The sequence below is a fragment of the Gallinula chloropus genome, assembly GCF_964237585.1.
Source record: "Gallinula chloropus genome assembly, chromosome: 13".
Taxonomy (NCBI): Eukaryota; Metazoa; Chordata; class Aves; order Gruiformes; family Rallidae; genus Gallinula; species Gallinula chloropus.
In genome coordinates, this window is record NC_140098.1 from 14,546,004 (window position 1) to 14,566,789 (window position 20,786).

General features: G+C 49.4%; 1 protein-coding gene across 1 annotated transcript in view; it reads left to right on the forward strand.

Moving 5' to 3' along the window:
- The window catches only part of GALNS (galactosamine (N-acetyl)-6-sulfatase), a gene marked incomplete at its 5' end in the record, with an annotated part of 57,730 nt that overhangs the window by 5,057 nt on the left and 31,887 nt on the right, over positions 1–20,786 (forward strand). Inside the window, 8 exons of the mRNA XM_084270146.1 lie at positions 1,108–1,231; positions 3,858–3,932; positions 5,450–5,552; positions 8,963–9,106; positions 9,813–9,879; positions 9,995–10,122; positions 12,058–12,197; positions 14,376–14,479. Of these exons, the coding sequence (XP_084126272.1) occupies positions 1,108–1,231; positions 3,858–3,932; positions 5,450–5,552; positions 8,963–9,106; positions 9,813–9,879; positions 9,995–10,122; positions 12,058–12,197; positions 14,376–14,479 (885 nt within the window). The remainder of the gene's footprint in view (positions 1–1,107; positions 1,232–3,857; positions 3,933–5,449; positions 5,553–8,962; positions 9,107–9,812; positions 9,880–9,994; positions 10,123–12,057; positions 12,198–14,375; positions 14,480–20,786) is intronic.

Below are 20,786 nucleotides of genomic sequence, written 5' to 3' on the forward strand. Positions count from 1 at the left end.
CAGTTTCCCTTTTGCCAGAGAAAACTGTAATAGTTCCCTGCTTCAAAGAACTGGGGAAGATAATTTTTATCACAGAATCTCAAGGTTGGAAAATACCTTTAGCTCATCCAGTCCAACCATTCCCATCCTGTGCTGCTCCAGATCCATGAGCACCTCATCTCCCCTCTGTTAAACACACCCAGGGGGTGACTCAGCCCCTCCCTGGGCAGCCTGTGCCACAGCCCCACAACTCTGCCAGGGAAGAACTTTGCCCTCCCAGCTGAGCTGAGCCTGCCCTGGGGCAGCTTGAGCCCATTGCCCCTTGTCCCAGCTCCTGTCCCCTGGCTGAAGAGACCATCGCCCACCTCTCTGCACCCTCCTGGCAGGGCAGGGGAGGTGGGGAGAAGGTCTCCCTTCAGCCTCCTCTTCTCCAAGCTCAACACCCCCAGCTCCCTCAGCTGCTCCTCAGAGGATTTGCCCTCCAGCCCCTTCCCCAGCCTGGTTGCCCTTCTCTGGACTCACTCCAGGACCTCACTGTCCTTCTGATGGTGAGGAGCCCAGAACTGGACCCAGCACTCGAGCTGCAGCCTCACCAGTGCCCAGTCCAGGGGCACAATCCCCTCCCCACACCTACTGGCCACACTATTCCTGACACAAGCCAGGATGCCCTTGGCTTTCCTGGCCACCTGGGCACACTGCTGGCTCATGTTCAGCCTGGAGTCACCCAACACCCCCAGGCCCTTCTCTGCCTGACAGCTCTCCAGCCAGTCACCCCCAGCCTGTGGCTCAGCTCAGGATTGTTGTGTCCCATGTGCAGGACTCTGCCCTTGGCCTTGTTAAACCTCAGCCCCTTGGTCTCAGCCCATGGATCCAGCCTGTCCAGACCCCTCTGAAGAGCCTCCCCACCCTCAGGCAGACCCACACCTCCTCACAGTTTAGTGTCACCCCCAAACTGCCTGATGGAGCACTCAACCCCTTCACTTGTAAGTGCTCCCTGAGCAGAGAGATGAGCCCTGTAAAGGTTTAGAAGTGAAGGGATGCCATAAAAGCATCATTTGGGCCCAGAAGCAGCATCATCATGGAAGAGTAAAAGCACCTTCCCATCTCTGTGGTGTGTTCTTTCTGCAGATGGGCTGGGGTGATCTGGGAGCCTTCGGAGAGCCTTCCAAGGAAACTCCTAACTTAGACCAGATGGCTTCAGAAGGGATGCTTTTCCTGGATTTCTATACTGCCAACCCCCTTTGTTCTCCATGTAAGTAAACTCCAGTCTTAAACTACCATGTAAGCATGCCACCTTCTGAGGAGATTGGGATGTCTGCCAGCCTCTGACATGAACTAGCAACCAAACCAGTGATTACCCTCAGGGCACAGTTTGGATTTGGTGCTTTGATCTTGCATTTTGCTCCCTTTTTATTTATGTTTTGATTGGAAAACCTACAGTCTTTGGTTCATACAAAGCAGTGTCTCAGTGATCACATCAGTCCAGCTAGGGGATTTTTTTAAAACATGCTGGTTTAGTATTCTAGCCTTGGTCACTGCACCTTTCCTTTTGCCCTCTCCCTTTTCCTTTTGCCCTCTCCCCTTTCCTTTCCTCCCAAAATAAGAACCTAAATTGTCACTGAGCAAAGCTCCTATGTAGTTTTTCTGCTTCCAGGGGCTTTGATGAGACTTTCATGCAAGGAATAACAACAGGTTGTGTCCTGGTTTTGACCCTGGCAGCTTTGTAAGATTCTTGGGGAAGGGACAAGAGATAAAAGGAACGTTTAGGTCTGGGAGACACAGATATTTTTATCCTTAGTGGGTTTTTTTTCTGTGGTTTTGTATCTTTTTCTTTTTCTTCTTTTCCCCCAACCTGATTAGCAACCACAAACTGAAACAAAAATGAGGAACATCTGCCTGAGGGTGGGGAGGCTCTTCAAGGGGTCTGGCCAGGCTGGATCCATGGGATGAGACCAACAGGATGAGGTTCAACAAGGCCAAGGGCAGAGTCCTGCACATGGGACAGAACAACCCCGAGCAGAGTGACAGGCTGGGGGTGACTGGCTGGAGAGCTGTCAGGCAGAGAAGGGCCTGGGGGTGCTGGGTGACTCCAGGCTGAACATGAGCCAGCAGTGTGCCCAGGTGGCCAGGAAAGCCAAGGGCATCCTGGCTTGTGTCAGGAATTGTGTAGTCAGTAGGTGTGGGGAGGGGATTGTGCCCCTGGACTGGGCACTGGTGAGGCTGCAGCTCGAGTGCTGGGTCCAGTTCTGGGCTCCTCACCATCAGAAGGACAGTGAGGTCCTGGAGCGAGTCCAGAGAAGGGCAACCAGGCTGGGGAAGGGGCTGGAGGGCAAATCCTCTGAGGAGCAGCTGAGGGAGCTGGGGGTGTTGAGCCTGGAGAAGAGGAGGCTGAGGGGAGACCTTCTCCCCACCTCCCCTGCCCTGCCAGGAGGGTGCAGAGAGGTGGGCGATGGTCTCTTCAGCCAGGGGACAGGAGCTGGGACAAGGGGCAATGGGCTCAAGCTGCCCCAGGGCAGGGTCAGCTCAGCTGGGAGGGGAAAGTTCTTCCCTGGCAGAGTTGTGGGGCTGTGGCACAGGCTGCCCAGGGAGGGGCTGAGTCACCCCCTGGGTGTGTTTAACAGAGGGTAGATGAGGTGCTCAGGGATCTGGGGCAGCACAGGATGGGAATGGTTGGACTTGATGATCTTAAAGGTCTTTTCCCACCCAGTGACTCTGTGAACACGGGCTTTCTGTTCCTTTAGGATGTGTTTTTGCAGTGTGCTGCTGATGTCCTTGCTCAGAAAAGCCTTATCAAACATGCCAAAGTCCTGTTATGTCCAGTGGTGATTCTGTTTAAATGTTCCCTGGGGTCAGGACCTGATGATTATTGTCAAAGCTCGACAAAGGTCTTCCTTCCCTTTAACATGACTTTTGTTCAGGCAAGCTTGAAACTTTAGCCCTCAGCATGTAAATCATTTGATGTCATGATTCCCTCTGGCATATAAACCCGTGTCAGGTATTCCTTTTAGCTACTGAGATAGGAGGGCTGCTGCACCGACTGTTGAAGTCAAGAGGGACCAAATTTCACTTGAGTTTGCCTTGGGATAACCAAAAAGGGGTTGTGTCAGGGCCTGGCTGTCTCAGTGGCTCACTGAGGAGGGGACTCGCTGCCTGTTGTATGTAATGTGAGTGACCTTGGTAGCTGGTGGTGGGGAAGGAACACTGACACGCTTCAGTCAGTGCTCTGTCCCCAGTCTTGGTACAGTGATCACAGAACCACTGACTCAAAGAATCACAGGGGTGGGAAGGGACCCCCAGAGCCCATGGGGTCCAACCCCCTGCCCAAGCAGGGTCCCTGGGACAGGTCACACAGGTCGGTGTCCAGATGGGGCTGGAATCTCTCCAGAGAAGGAGACTCCACACCTCCTGGGCAGCCTGTCCCAGGGCTCCCTCACCCTCACTGGCAAGAAGTTCTTCCCCACATTGTGGGGGAACTCCCTGTGCTCCAACTTGAGCCCATCACCCCTTGTCCTGTCCCCACAGACACTGAGAAGAGGCTGCCCATGGCCCCCTGTGTCCCACCCTTCAGCTATTGATACCCATTGATCAGATGCCCTCTCAGGCTTCTTCTCTGCAGGCTGAACAGCCCCAGCTCACTCAGCCTTTCCTCACAGGGGAGATGCTCCAGGCCTTTCACCATCTCTGTCCCTCCTCTGGACTCTCTGCAGGAGATCCCTGGCTTTTTGATCCCAGGGAGCCCAGAACTGGACACAAGACTCCAGGTGGGGCCTGAGCAGGGCAGAGCAGAGGGGGAGGATCCCCTCCTGTGACCTGCTGGCCACACTCCTGATACTCAGCAGAGAATCCATGTAAAATAAACCTCTCTCTCTCATTTGCAGCACGGGCAGCGCTGTTGACGGGCCGTCTCCCAGTCAGGAATGGTTTCTACACCACCAATGCACATGCCAGGAATGGTATGAGCTTCAATCCTGATTTACCTTCCCCTTTTTGCTTTCCCTCTTTGCTCTGTCAGTAGTTTTGTTCCAAACAAATGCTTGGCTCTGTGATCTTCCCCTGTGGATCTTCCTGAGTAGCACGAAAAGATTCCCCAGTTAACTGCTGGTAATAAGTGTGAAGTTTATTGCTTCCTCCCCATTGAGCAGAAAACCTCCTCAAATTAAGAGACATAAGCCAAGGCTGGTTGATCTGTTTGCTTCTGCTGGCTGAGAAGTGTTTCCTCTGGGCAGTCTAATTGGTGCCTGCTGAAAGTAAGTCACGTGGGGTGTGTGTTAACACCCAGAGTAAAAACCAAGCTGCTCATGGTTTGATTCAGCAGCCAGTTTTCTAACCGTTTCAGCCTTGGCCCTTGTATCCCCCTGTTGTGTTCATGGTGCTTCCAGGGAAGATCACCAGTTCCTGACATCCCTGGGTTGATTCTGGTTCTGCTGAGTGGTCCCAGTGTGACAGATGCCATGTGTTTGGGCAACAATCAGCTCACAGAATCAGCAGGTTGGAAAAGACCTTTAAAGATCATCAAGTCCAACCATTCCCATCCTGTGCTGCCCCAGATCCCTGAGCACCTCATCCCCCCTCTGTTAAACACACCCAGGGGTGACTCAGCCCCTCCCTGGGCAGCCTGTGCCACAGCCCCACAACTCTGCCAGGGAAGAACTTTCCCCTCCCAGCTGAGCTGACCCTGCCCTGGGGCAGCTTGAGCCCATTGCCCCTTGTCCCATCTCCTGTCCCCTGGCTGAAGAGACCATCGCCCACCTCTCTGCACCCTCCTGGCAGGGCAGGGGAGGTGGGGAGAAGGTCTCCCCTCAGCCTCCTCTTCTCCAGGCTGAACACCCGCAGCTCCCTCAGCTGCTCCTCAGAGGATTTGCCCTCCAGCCCCTTCCCCAGCCTGGTTGCCCTTCTCTGGACTCGCTCCAGGACCTCACTGTCCTTCTGATGGTGAGGAGCCCAAACACACAGTGTGTGTCTGCAAGTGTGCTTGGCTGTCCCTGTCCTAACCAAAGTGACACCTTGGATTCTCAGGAGCCAGAGGGCTGTGGGCTGCAAAGACCTATCATTTCTTTTAGCTCTTGCAGTTTGAGTGCATTTATTGATAATTTGATGTAGAAAAATAACCCCTTTGCTTTATGAAACAGAAAGCAGATTTGCAAGAGTAAAAGCAGCTCTGATGCACACCTAAAGGTTTGCTTTTGGTAGGACCTCCCTTTTGAGAGTCACCTTCATTCTGTGACCACAGCCCCCTTTGTTACCGGCTGTGGGGTGTGAGTAGGCAGAGATCTCCCTTTCATCTCTCTGAATCTACTTGTTCTCTTCATCTCATGGCCTGGGTGTGCTTCCAAGGGGGTGATATGGCTGGGACATCAAGCTAATTGCCAGTTGTGATCCAGTAACAGCACTTCTAACGATGGGTAGCTGTGTGTTTGCTCCAGTGTTTGGAAGAGTTGGGAAGGTTGGCTTGTTGCTTTGTTTTATGCAGCATACACACCACAGGATATCGTAGGAGGAATCCCAGAGTCTGAATTGCTGCTTCCAGAGATGCTGAAGAAAGCTGGCTACGTCAATAAGATCATTGGCAAATGGTAAACTTGATCTGACACCTCTTGCTTTGAGATTTTGGTGTGTGTCTTGTGAAACAGCAGCACAACAACCAGAACTGAGGGAAAGACCCCCGAGTTTTGAAATCTGTGGTGGATCTATCCCATTGCTGCCATCAGTTTCTGAATTGGGTGTTATATATCATCCTACAGAGAATTGAAGGGGGTTTGTGTGTGTCTGTATACATAAATATATTTATAAACCCTTCAACTCTTGGTGTTTTCATCCCTGTATCACACTATTTAATCAAAACCAAGATGTTCTGTTGGAACTTTCCATCAGCACCTACGTGCTTTCAGCCTTTGACCTTTGGTATGTGTTGGGCTTTTTTGTTAACAGATTAAACTGAAAGCTGCTTTTTTGGGGGGAGTAGAAGTGTGTGGTATAGAAATAGAGACACAGACATCTCCAGGGCTATTGGGAAGACTGTTCATCAGGAGTAGAAGGTCAGGGTGGGTAGGGATAGACTTGGCCAGGATAGTTGACTCTGGGTGTTTTAAAAGTTCTAGAGGACTGATCTGTCTGAATATTCAACTTGATGGGCTCTTGTGGAAGGTATAACCTTTGAAAAGGGTACAGAAGAACTTCTGGGGGAAAAAAAAAAGCCAATGTTTTGTGCTGTCTGCAAAGAATTGGAAGGGAAAAGCCTGGAAGATACTTGGATCCAACAGGAACAGTGGAATTACCAGTGTAATAGCTGAAACTGGTGCCTGTGTAACATTCACATTTCAGATGTGCTTGTGGGCTGTAATGGTATCCCATGGGGTCTCTGAGCAGTTGATCCACAGTTTGTAGCAGTGCTGTAAGAAATTAATGCCTAAATAGTGACTTTAAAACTCTTTGGACACTGGAGGAGTACTGTTGGGTTATCGGGGGCATTGTTAACGAAGGGGCTTCGGACAGGAGTCGTACTGGGGGGATACTGTTTAGGGAGGTAATGAGATACAATTTATTTAACAGATTCATTAATGAGGTAGAGAAGAGTGAGTTTGAACTGTGGAAAGAAATTGGAAAGAAAGCAAACTAACCTGAGACAGTGAATAATTTATTACCACAAGCCCAAGCAGCAGAGTGGCCGTGAAGAATCGGATCAGTGGGCTGAACGCAATGAGATGCAGTTCAGTGCTGATACATGTAAATTCATACACCCAGGGAAAAGGAATAAACAAGGCAAATACACAGTGGTTCCAGGCTGTTGTTTGGAAAACAGCAAAGCTGGAAGGACCTGCAGCTGTTAGTAAGAAGCAGACTGAAGGAGGATGTGCAGTGTGCTGTCGGTGTTCAGCCAGGAGCTGGTACCCTGGGCAGGAGGAAGGAGTGATGCTCTACAGCAGTGGGCTCTCTCCTTTGTCCACATCACCTGCTTCCTAGGAAGGTGTAAAGAAACACCAAGTGCTGGAGTAGGATTGCCATCTCATCCTAGCAATTTTAGGGCTTTTAAACATTTTTTAAGTTTCCATGGAATGGTCTGGGTTGGAAGGGACCCCAAGGATTACAGAGTTCCAGCACAGAGTTTTCCAGCAGATTTTATGCCCTTTCAGCACCCCTTTTAAAACTTCTGTAAAGGCTGAGTGAGCTGGGGCTGTTCAGCCTGGAGAAGAGAAGCCTGAGAGGGGATCTATCAATGGGTATCAATAGCTGAAGGGTGGGACACAGGGGGACATGGGCAGCCTCTTCTCAGTGCCTGTGGGGACAGGACAAGGGGCAATGGGCTCAAGTTGGAGCACAGGGAGTTCCCCCACAATGTGGGGAAGAACTTCTTCCCAGTGAGGGTGAGGGAGCCCTGGGACAGGCTGCCCAGGGGGTGTGGAGTCTCCTTCTCTGGAGAGAATCCAGCCCCGTCTGGGCACTGACCTGTGTGACCTGTCCCAGGGACCCTGCTTGGGCAGGGGATTGGACCCCATGGGCTCTGGAGGTCCCTTCCAACCCCTGGGATTCTGTGAAGGTGTCCTGTACAGGTCAGTTCTTGTAAGGATTTTCCATGGCTCTCTTAGAATCAGTTGTATTGCATTAAATATCTCTCTATTTTTTTTTGTGTAGGGAGAGAATAATCTCCCTCTCAGAAACAGTTTGATACCTTTTCCCACCTCTTCATCTGTAAATTCCACAAGGACTTTCAAAGAATAAAATATGCTTCACGTCCCCTGTTGTAGAAACAACCAGGAGTAGCTTTGTGTTATCATGTGTGTAGAGGAGGAGAGGACAGAATTGTGCAGGTCAGGCTTGCAGGGTTTAGTTACAGCACTGAAATATGATCACAGCTGGAAGGATGGTTACTTTTGGTTTTAACTAATTTTGGAATAGCTGAGAATAACACCATGGATCGTTTTACTTCATGTCCAGAAAGCGTGCAGAGGGTGATGGCACAAAATGGGCAGGGTGCAGGGCAGGCTTGTGAGTGATCAAATAAACATGAAGCTACAAGGATCTCCTTCAGAGACTGGGAGAGGATGGGCTGGCTGGCTGGCCAGGAGAGTGCAAAGGAAGGGAATGGAGTGAAGCAGGAGGAGGGAAGGGTAAGAGGAGATATTAGGGGGAAGTTCTTTGCAGAGAGAGTGGTGAGGGGCTGGAAGGGGCTGCCCAGAGAGGGGGTGGGTGCCCCATCCCTGGGGGTGTTCAAGGCCAGGTTGGCTGGAGCCCTGGGCAACCTTGTGTAGCTCCAGGCCTGGAGGTTGGTGTCCCTGCCTGTGGCAGGGGGTTGGAGCTCTGTGACCCTTGGGGTCCCTTCCAACCCAGACCAGATTGGGATTCTATGACTAGAGACTTTACTATATAGAAGTTGGGGATTGGAGAGCAGCTTCCTCCTGAAGTTAAGGATGGGAGATTTTCAAGCTGCACAGTAGAATGGAGCTGTCATTGGGAGTAGCTGAAAGCGGTTTATGTTCACATGTGAACGTAAAAAACTCATTCTCATTTACATTTGTGTGTCTCTGTACCACTTTGGCAGCATGGATGCTCCATAAAGGGAATGCAGATTATATATTATGTTTCATGAGCTTCATCTTTTCTTTTCACAGCTTAGAGGTATCAAATTGGCTTGTAGATCAGAGTCCTTAAGTAAAACGTTATGTCCCTCTCCACGATGGCTTTGGGCAGCTATCAGTGCAGATCATGGAGGCAGTGTGAGAGAGGACACCAGCAGGAGGAAATAATGGACAACAGAGATGGGACAGGAGGCTAAAATGGGATATATGTCAGGGCTGGAGTGAGCCTGCATGGATGTGCCTGCAACAAGTATGAGAAAGATCAAGGCACTGCTCTGCAGTCATTTATTTGATTAACATGCTTCCAGTTTTTCTTAGGCAGAGGTTGTTTTCTTGCATGCCATTCTGCTGAGATGATTCTTTGCCTCTTTGCAGTAGAATTTTAACTCATCTGTTTCTTTTGTTCCTAGGCATCTGGGTCACAGGCCCCAGTTCCACCCCCTGAAGCATGGCTTTGATGAATGGTTCGGATCCCCAAACTGCCATTTTGGACCCTTTGATAACAGAGAGCTCCCCAATATCCCTGTGTACAGGGACTGGGAGATGATTGGCAGGTAATTCAGCTGATTGTCTGGGGATGTTGTTGTCTCTGCTGTCCCTGCTGATGTTACAGTGCTGGAATCACAGACTCACAGGGTTTGGAAGGGACCTCAAGAGATCACCAAGTCCAACCCCCTGCCAAAGCAGGGTCCCTATGATAGGTCACGCAGGTTGATGTGAGACCCTGTGCTCATGATCCACCACCCTCCTATACTCTCCCAGCCTGGCTTCATCACAGAGGTGCTCCAGCCCTTGGACCTGTTCTAACAGGTCCATGACCTCCTTGTGCTGAAGGCTCCAGAGCTGGACACAGCACCCCAGGTGAGGTCTCCCCAGAGCAGAGCAGAGGGGACAATCCCCTCTCTCCATCTGCTGCCCACACCCCTGGGGATGCAGCCCAGGATGGGGTTGGCCTTGGGGGCTGCAGGCACACATCGGGGCCTCATGTCCAGCTTCTCACCCACGAGTCCCCCCAAAGCCCTTTCCCTCACCTCCTGACCTGTACAGGTAACAGGGGTTGTCCTGACCTGGGTGCAGGACCCAGCACTTGGCTCTGTTGAACCTCATCTCATATGGTGATGTTCTTTTTTTTTAATACCTGAAGAGCATTTGCTGAGTAGGAACAGCAACCTGCTTGTGTAAGGAGTGGGGGGAGGAGAAGCCTTTTTATACTGCATTTCCCTTAGATTGATCTTTTCTCTGATTCATTTTCTCTTTAAGATACTACGAAGATTTCAGAATCGATCTGAAGACAGGTGAAGCCAACCTGACTCAGCTCTACCTGCAGGTACTGCCTGCTTTAATTCTGGTTTCTAAGCCACAGTGACCTTACTCTTCTTTTTTATGGAGATTGAGACAGCAGAAGATGATTCCATTAAATTCCTCTTTACTGTTGTTTACAGGAAGCTCTCGATTTTATTAGCAAGCAGCAGGGCAGCCAGCAGCCCTTCTTTTTATACTGGGCAGTTGATGCTACCCACGCTCCTGTTTATGCCTCCAAACACTTCCTGGGCACGAGCCAGAGAGGACTGTAAGTCTTGTATTTGTGGGTGTTGGTTTTTGTGGGGTTTTTTCAGTTAATACCTCATGCTGTAGGAACCAAAAATCAATACAGTGATAGGCACTTTATAAATATAAAAACAAATATAGATATATATTAAAATATATATATTTATCTAAAAAGCAATGTTTATTAGATCAAAGAATCATAGAATCTCCTGAGTTGGAAGGGACCAATAAGGATCATCAAGTCCAACTCCTGGCTCCACACAGGACCAGCCAAGTCAGAGCAGGGTACTGAGGGCATCACCTAGACACTTCTTCAACTCAGTCAAGCTTGGTGTTGTGACCCCTTCCCTGGGGAGCCTGTGCCAGTGCCCAACCACCACAGAATCACCAGGTTGGAAAAGACCTTTAAGATTATCCAGTCCAACCATTCCCACCCTGTGCTGCCCCAGCTTCCTGAGCACCTCATCTCCCCTCTGTTAAACACACCCAGGGGGTGACTCAGCCCCTCCCTGGGCAGCCTGTGCCACAGCCCCACAACTCTGCCAGGGAAGAACTTTCCCCTCCCAGCTGAGCTGACCCTGCCCTGGGGCAGCTTGAGCCCATTGCCCCTTGTCCCAGCTCCTGTCCCCTGGCTGAAGAGACCATCGCCCACCTCTCTGCACCCTCCTGGCAGGGCAGGGGAGGTGGGGAGAAGGTCTCCCCTCAGCCTCCTCTTCTCCAGGCTCAACACCCCCAGCTCCCTCAGCTGCTCCTCAGAGGATTTGCCCTCCAGCCCCTTCCCCAGCCTGGTTGCCCTTCTCTGGACTCACTCCAGGACCTCCGTGTCCTTATGGTGAGGAGCCCAGAACCCTCTCAGTACAGAACCTCTTCCTAATACCCAGCCTAAACCTCCCCTGATCATGTCTCCAAGTGTATGTGTGTGCTGAAACACATTAGTGAGACTTTGCTTGGATTGTTCTTTAATAATTATGCTTTAATCTGAAATGAATATCTTGTGAGTGAAGTGGGGGAGAAGGGGGAGTCTCAGCTCCCTTGTCAGTTGTGTGAGTAATGAAGTGCTGTATGTGGCATGGATGAGTTTTTGGAAGGCTTTTGTATGGTCAGTGCATGTTTCAAAAGCCTATAAACCAGACCAGCAAATAGCAAAGCATGCATGAGAAACATGGTTTACAGGAGGTGAAGAGCTCTGTAGATCTTGTGAGCATTGCTTCTGAGACTGTGGATTCAAACCAGCGTCTGCAAGCAAAACTGTTAGCTTCAGGGCTGTGGCAGAGTGGCTTTGGGACTTCAGAGCTAAATTTCTATCAGTTGCTGGGCTCTGTCTGAGAGTGGTTCATGTCTGAATGAATTCTGATCCTTAATATCCAATACTTGATACCTTAATACTTGGAGATTGCTCTTTCCAAGTAGGAGCTACTGTCAATGGTCTGTGGGGACAGGACAAGGGGCGATGGGCTCAAGCTGGAGCACAGGGAGTTCCCCCCCCATAATGTGGGGAAGAACTTCTTCCCAGTGAGGGTGAGAGAGCCCTGGGACAGGCTGCCCAGGGGGTGTGGAGTCTCCTTCTCTGGAGATATTCCAGCCCCATCTGGACACTGACCTGTGTGACCTGTCCCAGGGACCCTGCTTGGGCAGGGGGTTGGACTGATGATCTCTGAGGGTCCCTTCCAACCCCTACAACTCTATGAGTCTGTAAGAAGCTACAGGGTTTTGACACACCAATGTGTGCCACAAGGAGGGGGAAGAAGTGAGCAAAATCATGGCTAAAGGGAAGCCTGCTAAGAAGGGAGGGGTGGGGGGAAGGTGCTTTAACCTTAAACCTTCTTCCAGAACCTGAAGCATAAGAGAAGCATTTCTGTGGCCCAGGTATAAATTCCACCCACTACAGCACGTTTTGCTGTGTGATGCTTTGTCTCTTTTGCTGCCATTGATGTTTTGTGTCTCCCTTTCCCCTCAGATATGGGGATGCTGTGCGAGAAATCGATGACAGCATTGGGAAGATCTTAAAACACCTTCAGAAACTGGGCATCAGTGAGAACACCTTCGTGTTCTTCACCTCTGATAACGGGGCCGCGCTCATTTCAGCCCCCAAGCAAGGTGAGTCTCACCTGAACAAACCTGGGCTGGGGTTGGGAAATCAAAGCTTGAATCCCTGTGGCTGAAGGGAAAAGAGATCTGGACCTGTGGTTTTACTTCATTCAGTTAGGAGGAGCCTAAAAATGCTGTAACATTTAGAGTTAGCTTGTGGTCATTGCTTCTGGTCGCTGTTGGAGGAGGTTTCCTTGGCTAAGGGGACTTTTGGCCTAACCCAGTCTGGCTGCTCACCTGTGCTCCTTTCCACTGGTGCTCTGCTGTCAGGGTGGGGATATTTATTAATTTATTTAGGACCAGGCACAATCACAGAATCCCAGGGGTGGGAAGGGAGGGGATTGTCCCTCTCTGCTCTGCCCTCATGAGGCCCCAGCTGGAGTCCTGTGTCCAGAGCTGGGGCCCAACACAAGGAAGATGTGGGGCTGTTGGAGAGGGGTCAGAGGAGCCACAGAGATGATCAGAGGGCTGGAGCAGCTCCCCTACGGAGAGAGGCTGAGGGAGCTGGGCTGGGTCAGCCTGGAGAAGAGAAGAGAAGGCTGTGGGGGGACCTCACTGCAGCCTTCCAGTCCCTGAAGGGAGCAGAGGAACAGGAGGGGAATCAGCTTGTTAAAGGACAGAGATTGGCAGGACCAGGGGACTGGAGTGAAGCTGGGGGAGGGAAGGGTGAGATGAGAGATTAGGGGGAAGCTCTTTGCAGAGAGAGTGGTGAGGGGCTGGAAGGGGCTGCCCAGAGAGGGGGTGGGTGCCCCATCCCTGGGGGTGTTAAAGGCCAGGTTGGCTGGGGCCCTGGGCAGCCTTGTGTAGCTCCAGGCCTGGAGGTTGGTGTCCCTGCCTGTGGCAGGGGGTTGGAGCTCTGTGACCCTTGGGGTCCCTCCCAACCCAAACCAGGCTGGGATTCTGTGAAGGGACCTCCAGAGCCCGTAGGGTCCAACCCCCTGCCCAAGCAGGGTCCCTAGGACAGGTCACACAGGTCGGTGTCCAGACAGGGCTGGAATCTCTCCAGAGAAGGAGACTCCACACCCCCTGGGCAGCCTGTCCCAGGGCTCCCTCACCCTCACTGGGAAGAAGTTCTTCCCAGATTGGTGGGGAACTTCCTGTGCTCCAACTTGAGCCCATCGCCCCTTGTTCTGTCTCCATCTACATATTTGAGCTTTCTGAGTAATTCCAGAGAGTTCCAGAGCCCATCCTTCTTTAGCTCTCATGAAACACAGCAAGAAGCAAAAGTATTTTGGTTACTTCACTAGTTTTCTTTTGGTTAAACCATCATTTCTCTCAGAGCCATTGCAAATTGATTTTACAACCCACTCTCCTCTCTTTGGAGGCTGGCTGTCTCGTGGTTATTGGACCACAGAGCAGGGAGTATCCTGAATTCTGACTTCAACCACTGTGCTTGGTTTGGTGTGATCTGGAATCAGTGGTGGGAGCTCCCTGTTTGGTCCTCAGACAGCTGAGCTGAAAGTCTGGGTTAAACCCCAGACATTCCTGCACAGCATTCACTGTCTCTGCAAGGAAACATTAAGGGAATGCATGGTAATTTTTCTCATTCTGCATCTAATTCTGCTCTGGTACTTTAAAAGGATTATGAAAGAATAAAAATTACTATTTCTACCCAACAGTATCAGATTTCCTTTGGTTAGGAACAGCAGTTAACAGCCTTAAAGGGAAGGAAAATGCCAGCAAAGTATCTTCTGTTTGTTGTTTTCTTTGGTTGATTGATAGCAAGCTGTGTTTAACTGCCACTCTCTCTTCCTGGGCTAAAGACATTCCTAAAATTTCATCATAAAGGGATATTAAAAAAAACCAACCCAACAAATAAACACCCCAAATCCCCCAAACAATCTGGACAGTATTTGGAGGGAGTGCAGAAAGGGAAAGTCATTTATAAGTAGCCTAAAAATTTCCTCCTGGACAGTGTCCCTCTGAAATAAGATATCAGAATAATGTGGTTCTAGGTTAGGAATTATGAGAAATTGCTTCTCTGAAAATGCAGTTGGGCAGTGGAATGGGTTGTCCAGGGAGGTGGTGGAGTCACCATCCCTTGGGGTGTTCAAGGAAAGGTTGGATGAGGTACTCAGGGTTTAGGGAGTGATAGGGGTGGTAGGGAGTGGTTGGACTGGATGATCTTGGAGGTCTTTTCCAACCTTAATGATTATTCTGTGATTCTCCAATGGCTTCTTTCTCTAGGAGGAAGCAACGGTCGTTTTCTGTGTGGCAAACAAACCACCTTTGAAGGTGGCATGAGAGAACCAGCTATTGCTTGGTGGCCTGGCCATATTCCTGCAGGAGGGGTGAGTACCTGCTTGTAACGATTCCAAGTGGTCTGCAGGGAATGGAGTGGTTCTTCCTGGATTCAGTGAGCTTTGGGTCAGGCTTTTACCATGCCCAACGTGTCCATCCAGGTGAGGAGCTGACTGCTGCCCCTGGAGAATGATGCCATTCCTCTTTGTTAGGGCAGATTTGCATGTGGAGTGCCCACGATCATTTCTACGGTGCTGAGCTCTTTGTCCTCCTGCTCTATTTAAACCCTTTACTCTTTCAGGCCATGGTGGTTTTAATGAGCTATTTGAACAGATCAGGGTATAAAGACATGTTGCTGATGTGTGTCCCAGGCTAGAGCCAGAGCATGTTGCCCACACACCCTCTCTGCCCTGAAGTACCAAGTGATTTGACCCACACAGCTCTCACTTTGGTGTTTGATAAAAGTCCTATTTGGGGAGTTCTAGATACCAGACTCTTGCTCTTTCCTGCCTGTACACAAATTCAGATATGATCACTTCAAAATAATCCTCCAGTGGCACTACCAGCCTCTCTTGTCCCAGTTCTCATTAAAGAAAGATGCAATCAATTCTTCTGCAGGCAGGGTTCATGGTAAATAAGACAGATTTCCTCCCCTTTGTGAGCATCCCTTATCCCTGAAGAAAGTGATACTTCATTAACAGGGTGCTGTGCTTAAGACTGCAAACTATTCATAAATAAAACATTTTTTGGAGTTGCATTCCTGTCCAGTGGTTTAATTGAGTCAGGATAATGATAATTTCTGGTTTATGTTTAGGGGGAAGCCAGCAGATAGCTTAGATCTGCAGCTGAGGGCAGGAGGGTAGTTTGGTTTCATCATTTTTAAAGAGTTCACAAAACCTGCTAGGGATGTTTTTATTATTATTTTTTTTTAAATTTGAAATGAAAACAGTCTCTTTTTTTGTTTAAATTTAAACATTTCCATCCAGCCTTTACAAGCCAAGTACAACAGCCTTGGGCTAGCGTTGGGGAACATGAAACTCAAGCTGGCTGTTTTGTTTTCCATGTCCAAACTGAATAATGTGCTAAAAGTAAACATGAATTATAAATGGGGAGGAGTAAATACCGCAGTTAAACATTCTTTCCATTGTAGTAACTCTGAGGATAATTAAACCCACAAGTAGAGAAATCCCTGTGCCTGCTTTCCTACCTGGAAGTGGCTGGTCCCCCTTCTCACAGGTAGTCTTCTGCACGCAGTGAGGCAGTGGAGCTTGATGTGGTTTGAAGTGTCCTGTTCTCAGCAGCCTGGTGTGATGCATGGCTTCCTGCTTGAGGCTGCAGCTCAAGCTGCTCTTTGAATTCCCCTCAGCAGTCGTTCCTCTGCAGAGCTAACTGGTTTGTATGGGTGGGTGGACTGACCGATGCTGTGGTACGGTGAGCCCCGTGCATGCTCAGCGAGCTGGAGAGCGTGCTTAAGGCTTAGTGGGCAGGTATGTGCCCTCAAATCCCCTCCTTCACCACTGCTGCTATCATCCTTGGTACTTAAGCACGTGCTTAACTTTAAATCCATCCAATCTTGGGCTCCAGTTCACCGTGCAGCCTGCCAAATGTCTGCATGTGCAGATGTTCACATCCCAAACGTCCCTTTGGACTCTACTCAGGTAGCTCCAGAAGCCCCAGGATGTGCCCCCAGTTAGACCCCCGCATGATGCAACTGATAAGTAAATATGTGATAGCTACTTACGTGTCTTTTCTGCTTGTGTTCTTGCCATCGAGGCTCCAGCACTGGTACCCACAGCAGCACTGAGCAGGTGAGAGGTTTGGTGTTGCTTCTGTGTGACAGAGCTCATGCTACGTTGGCTTGTAGGGCACTCAGAGTTATTGCTTCATAACCACCTCTTCTGCTGGTGTAGTAAGTGAAGAGATGTGTTTGCTGGGATATTTTGGGCTCCCTTTCTGTGTCTTGTGGGGTTTGTAGCTTCAGCATCTTGGCTCTGTCAGCCTGAGTCTGGTATAGTCCAAGAACCTGGAAAAGGTGGAGAAGCTCCTTCAAAGTCCCTTGTGGCTCTTTCCTTTCAGGAGAGTTGAAGGAAACGAAAGCTTAGGAGCGACCTTTGAACCAGGGTGGAAGCAAGGAGCTCCTCAGGAGTGCCAAGCACGAACCTGAAGGGTCAGCTCCTCCTTCCTGGTGTTCCTCCCAGTGCAGTGGCTCTTCCTTTCCAGCCATGGACACTTCGAGGGGCAGGTGAAGGGTCACTGACCATTTTGGGTGGCATAGCTGCAGCCAGAAAAGGAGGTCTTGGGTCTCTGTGACCAGTGAAATCCAGTTACCAGGTGGAAGGCTCATTCTGCTGATGGGATCTTGTGATTTATTAATAATCTTATTAACATATAGGGTGAGTTTGGGGTTTTTTTATTTCTATTCAAAGGTCGGTTTGTTTGCTGAAACAAAGCAGGACCTTTTTATGTAAACACAAGAAGCTGGGTGACAGGATTGCCCACACTTGACAGCCTATTGATAGAGGGTAGGATAATTGGTGCAGTTGGCTGCTTTGCTGGTTTTTTGGGGGGGAGAGGGATGCTTTGGGAACATGCCTTGCTCTTGGCATCAACATTCAGTTCATCCTGCTCCCCCAGCAGGAATATTTCTTCACACACACACAAACAGCCTTTCTGCAGCTTCCTCCTCAGCTCAGCTCTGGTTTTCCAGGTGAATTCACAACAAATCAGCGTTCCACCAGTTCCCCACATCGCATCTGCCTTCTGGAAGGATCCAGCTGGAAAGAAAAAAAATTACCAAAAAAAAATATATAAAAATCCCCCTATTCTGTTGGTATTTGAATCCTCCTCCTCTCTTCCCTCACCCTCCTCCCCTTCCTCTCTCGTGCCTGCTTCCTGAAGGAGAAAAGAACATATCAACCCAAAGACAGCATTGCAACCTTTTCTTCCCTATCTCCCACGGGGCGCAAATTGAAATTGAATTAGACAGGGATATCAGGTCTGCTCGCTGTGATAACTGTAAAAGGATTTTATTTAAAAACACCCTGACATTTGTTCACCCAGTTTTCAAATATTTAGCTTGCCTCCTTTCCCATTCCTGGCGGGGGTGACTTTATTAATTGTCGCCTTTGATTCAGAGTTAAAGCTTGAAAACCCTGATAACAGCACTGGGGACTTATTTCTTCCAGCGCCATGGCCCCACAGCAAAAAGGATTTCATTTTCTTAAAGACATTATGTGTAGACTGAGAGTTTATTAAAAAGAAGGAGGAGGGTTGAGGGGGGGAGAAGGAGGAAGGGGGGTGAAAAAATCCCTTCTTACGTGCGTAATACCGGCTGTTTCTCACTGATATGAGCAATATCTGATCTCCTTCTTTTTTATATATATATATTATTTATTTTCTCTGGGCTGTTGCCCTCTCTGGATTTTTCTTTTTTCCTTTAAAAAAAAAAATAAATATAAAAATAAATGGGAAAGGCAACTAGAATGAAAGAGCACTGTTGACAGGAGAAAATGGTAATTTTATTTTTTTTTCTTATTTTTCTCTGAAAATACTTCAAAGTTGGTCTTTTTTTTTTTTTCTAGAAATATTAACCTTTTTCTGCCTTCCCCCTTCTTCAGCGTGGTGCTGCAGAGCACAGATAAATCCAAGTGGCTGTGGCACGGGCATTTAATTTCCTTAAGAAGTTTTCTGTGCCTTCACAAGGGGGGGGGAAAGGAAAATAATGTTGTCTGAGACCAGAAATGTAATTGGATGATTAAAGAGAGTCATCTCCATCTGGTTATGGTTAATAAGGGCTGGTACAAGAAGACCATGGTGGCCCCACAGGATTGTCACAGGGTGATGTGTAAACGAGGTGATATTAGAGACGTGGGGCTCGGGTCAGTGATTGCCTCTTGCTGCTTGTTATCAAAAAATTGAGGTGAGGGAATGGTGCAACAAGGAGAAAAGTGATTTTTTTTGGGGGGGGGGGTTGCCTTATAAATTGCCAGAGACTTAATTACTGAGAGGCTGAGGCAGTGGCTTGTCTGCCTGCTCCTGACGTGGCGGTTGTCGGGGAGCAGGCGTGTGCCAGGGCTCCTCTTTAGTGGGCTCTGCATATGGTGTTCTGCTGGCCCTGCAGCTCTCCCAAGGCAGCTCGGGGGAGATTACCCAGCAGATGAGCCTATGAGGGACTGAGCATCTCTACTGAGGTGCTGAGCACTACTAATCCCCTCTGACTTCAGAGGGAGCACGGTGTTGGGGGGTGACCTGCTGGAGAGGAGCTCTGTGGAGAAGGACTTGGGGGTCCTGGTGGGTGACAGGGTGGCCATGAGCCAGCAGTGTGCCCCAGTCACTAAGAGGGCCAGTGGCATCCTGGGGGGCATCAAAAGGAGCGTGGCCAGCAGGTCAAGAAAGGGGATTGTTCCCTCTGCTCTGCTCTGGGGAGATCTCACCTGGGGTGTTGTGTCCAGCTCTGGAGCCCTCAGCATAGGGAGGATGTGGACCTGTTGGATCAGGTCCAAGGGCTGGAGCACCTCTGTGATGAAGCCAGGCTGAAAGAGCTGGGCTGATTCAGCCTGGAGAAGAGAAGGCTCCAGGGAGACCTCTGAGGCCCTTCCAGTGTACAGGAAGGTGGGAAGGACTGTTCCCAATGGTATGGAGCGATAGGATGAGGTGTGATGGGTTTAAACTAGAGCAGGGCAGGTTTAGATGAGACATGAGGAAGTTCTTCCCTCTGAGGGTGGTGGATCCCTGGCCCAGGGTGTCCAGAGAGGTTGGGGAGGCCCCATCCCTGGAGACAGAGGTCAGGCTTGATGTGGCTCTGAGCGACCTGCTGTAGTGATGTCCCTGCTCAGTGCAGGGGGGCACTAGATGGCCTCCAGAGGCCCCTTACAACCCAGCACCATCAGTGATCTGATGATTCTCTGGCCTCTTTCAGGCTGCCTGCTGCAGCAGTGTCCATGAATAAGGCCCAACCTCAAACACCAGAGACCTTCTGCAGGACCTATTGATCTCAGTCAACTGACCCAACCCCTTTCCTGGGCAAGGACTTCAATGGGCAGGCTTCCTCTTGGGTTAGAGCCTTTGCTCTTTGATTCCTTCCCAAGACTTGTGGCAGTGTCCTTGCACAGCTTTAGTATCACATGTTCCTGCCAACACCTTTTGATGAATGAAAGCCATTAAAGCTTGCAACGACTGCAATCACACCACGTGATATTAAACTCATCATCAATCCCCTGCATGTGGCTTCCTCCAGGTTTTTTGGTTGTTTTTTTTTGTTAAACTTCTGAATTCTTCCTCTGTGTTGACTTTTCTCAGCCCAATCTCTGCATGAAAAGCTTCAGTGTCCCAGCAAAACCAGCATTTCCCCCCCACTTTTTTTTTTCCCCCTAGAGCCAACATCTCACCCAAATCCATTTATCACATTATCATTTGTTGTCATATTTAAATAATTAGCATCAGCTTCCAGGCTGGGAGGGAGGGAGCTGTTTGTGTGGAGGAAGAGGATTCAGAGATAAAAAAAGCCTTTGATAGTCCCAGCATCGTAATGTTCACGCCGATGTTCACCAGGCTGCTGCTGCTGGGACTTGGATTCCAGTCAGAAAGTGCTTCTGTGCTTCCAGATGTGGGCTTGGATCAGATGGTTTCTCATCACCAAACAAGTGGGATGGCTGGAAAGGCTGGTGCATCCCTGTGCAGAGCAGCCTTGCTCTGGATTTGAATGGGTCTCTTTTAATTGAGTGTGTCACTGGTTAATTAAGCATCCTGCAGTGGGTGACTGTGGTGTAGCAGGAGCAGTGTGGCAGCACAGATTCAGGAAGAATCAGACTTTTTAGGGTTTTAAAATACAAATAATTGAGAGCAGAGAGATAAGTGTGGCTTCTAATTAAGGGGGGACGAGGGGGAGAGGGAAGCAAGGCAAGGGGGGGTGGAAAAAAAAGCTTACACATCTCCATTGGAGCCAAACCCAGATGTTTTTCTCCCTTACTAAAATATATCCTAAAAATACCACAGCTTTACAGTTCCTGAATTGTTGGAAATGGTTTGCAGATGAAGTCACTGGGCTCTTTTTTGTTATTATCCATCTATCTCTCTGCTTTCTGGGAACTCTCTCAGGGTATTCTGGACCTGGAGAAGGGAACAAATTGAGAACCTCTTTTGGTGGTTTGTTTGTCTAAGGGCTGATTTCTTTTTCAATCCATGAATGCCTTGGAGCTAAATGAAGCTGAACTCAGTGGAAACACGCTCCTGTAAAGTGGATACATGGAGATGAGTGAGAAAAAAAGAAAGGAAAATGAACTCAAACTGCAAATACTCCCTGGAAGTAGAGAAATAAGGACCATCTCCTTTCCTTTATTATTTTACCAGGAGGTTTGC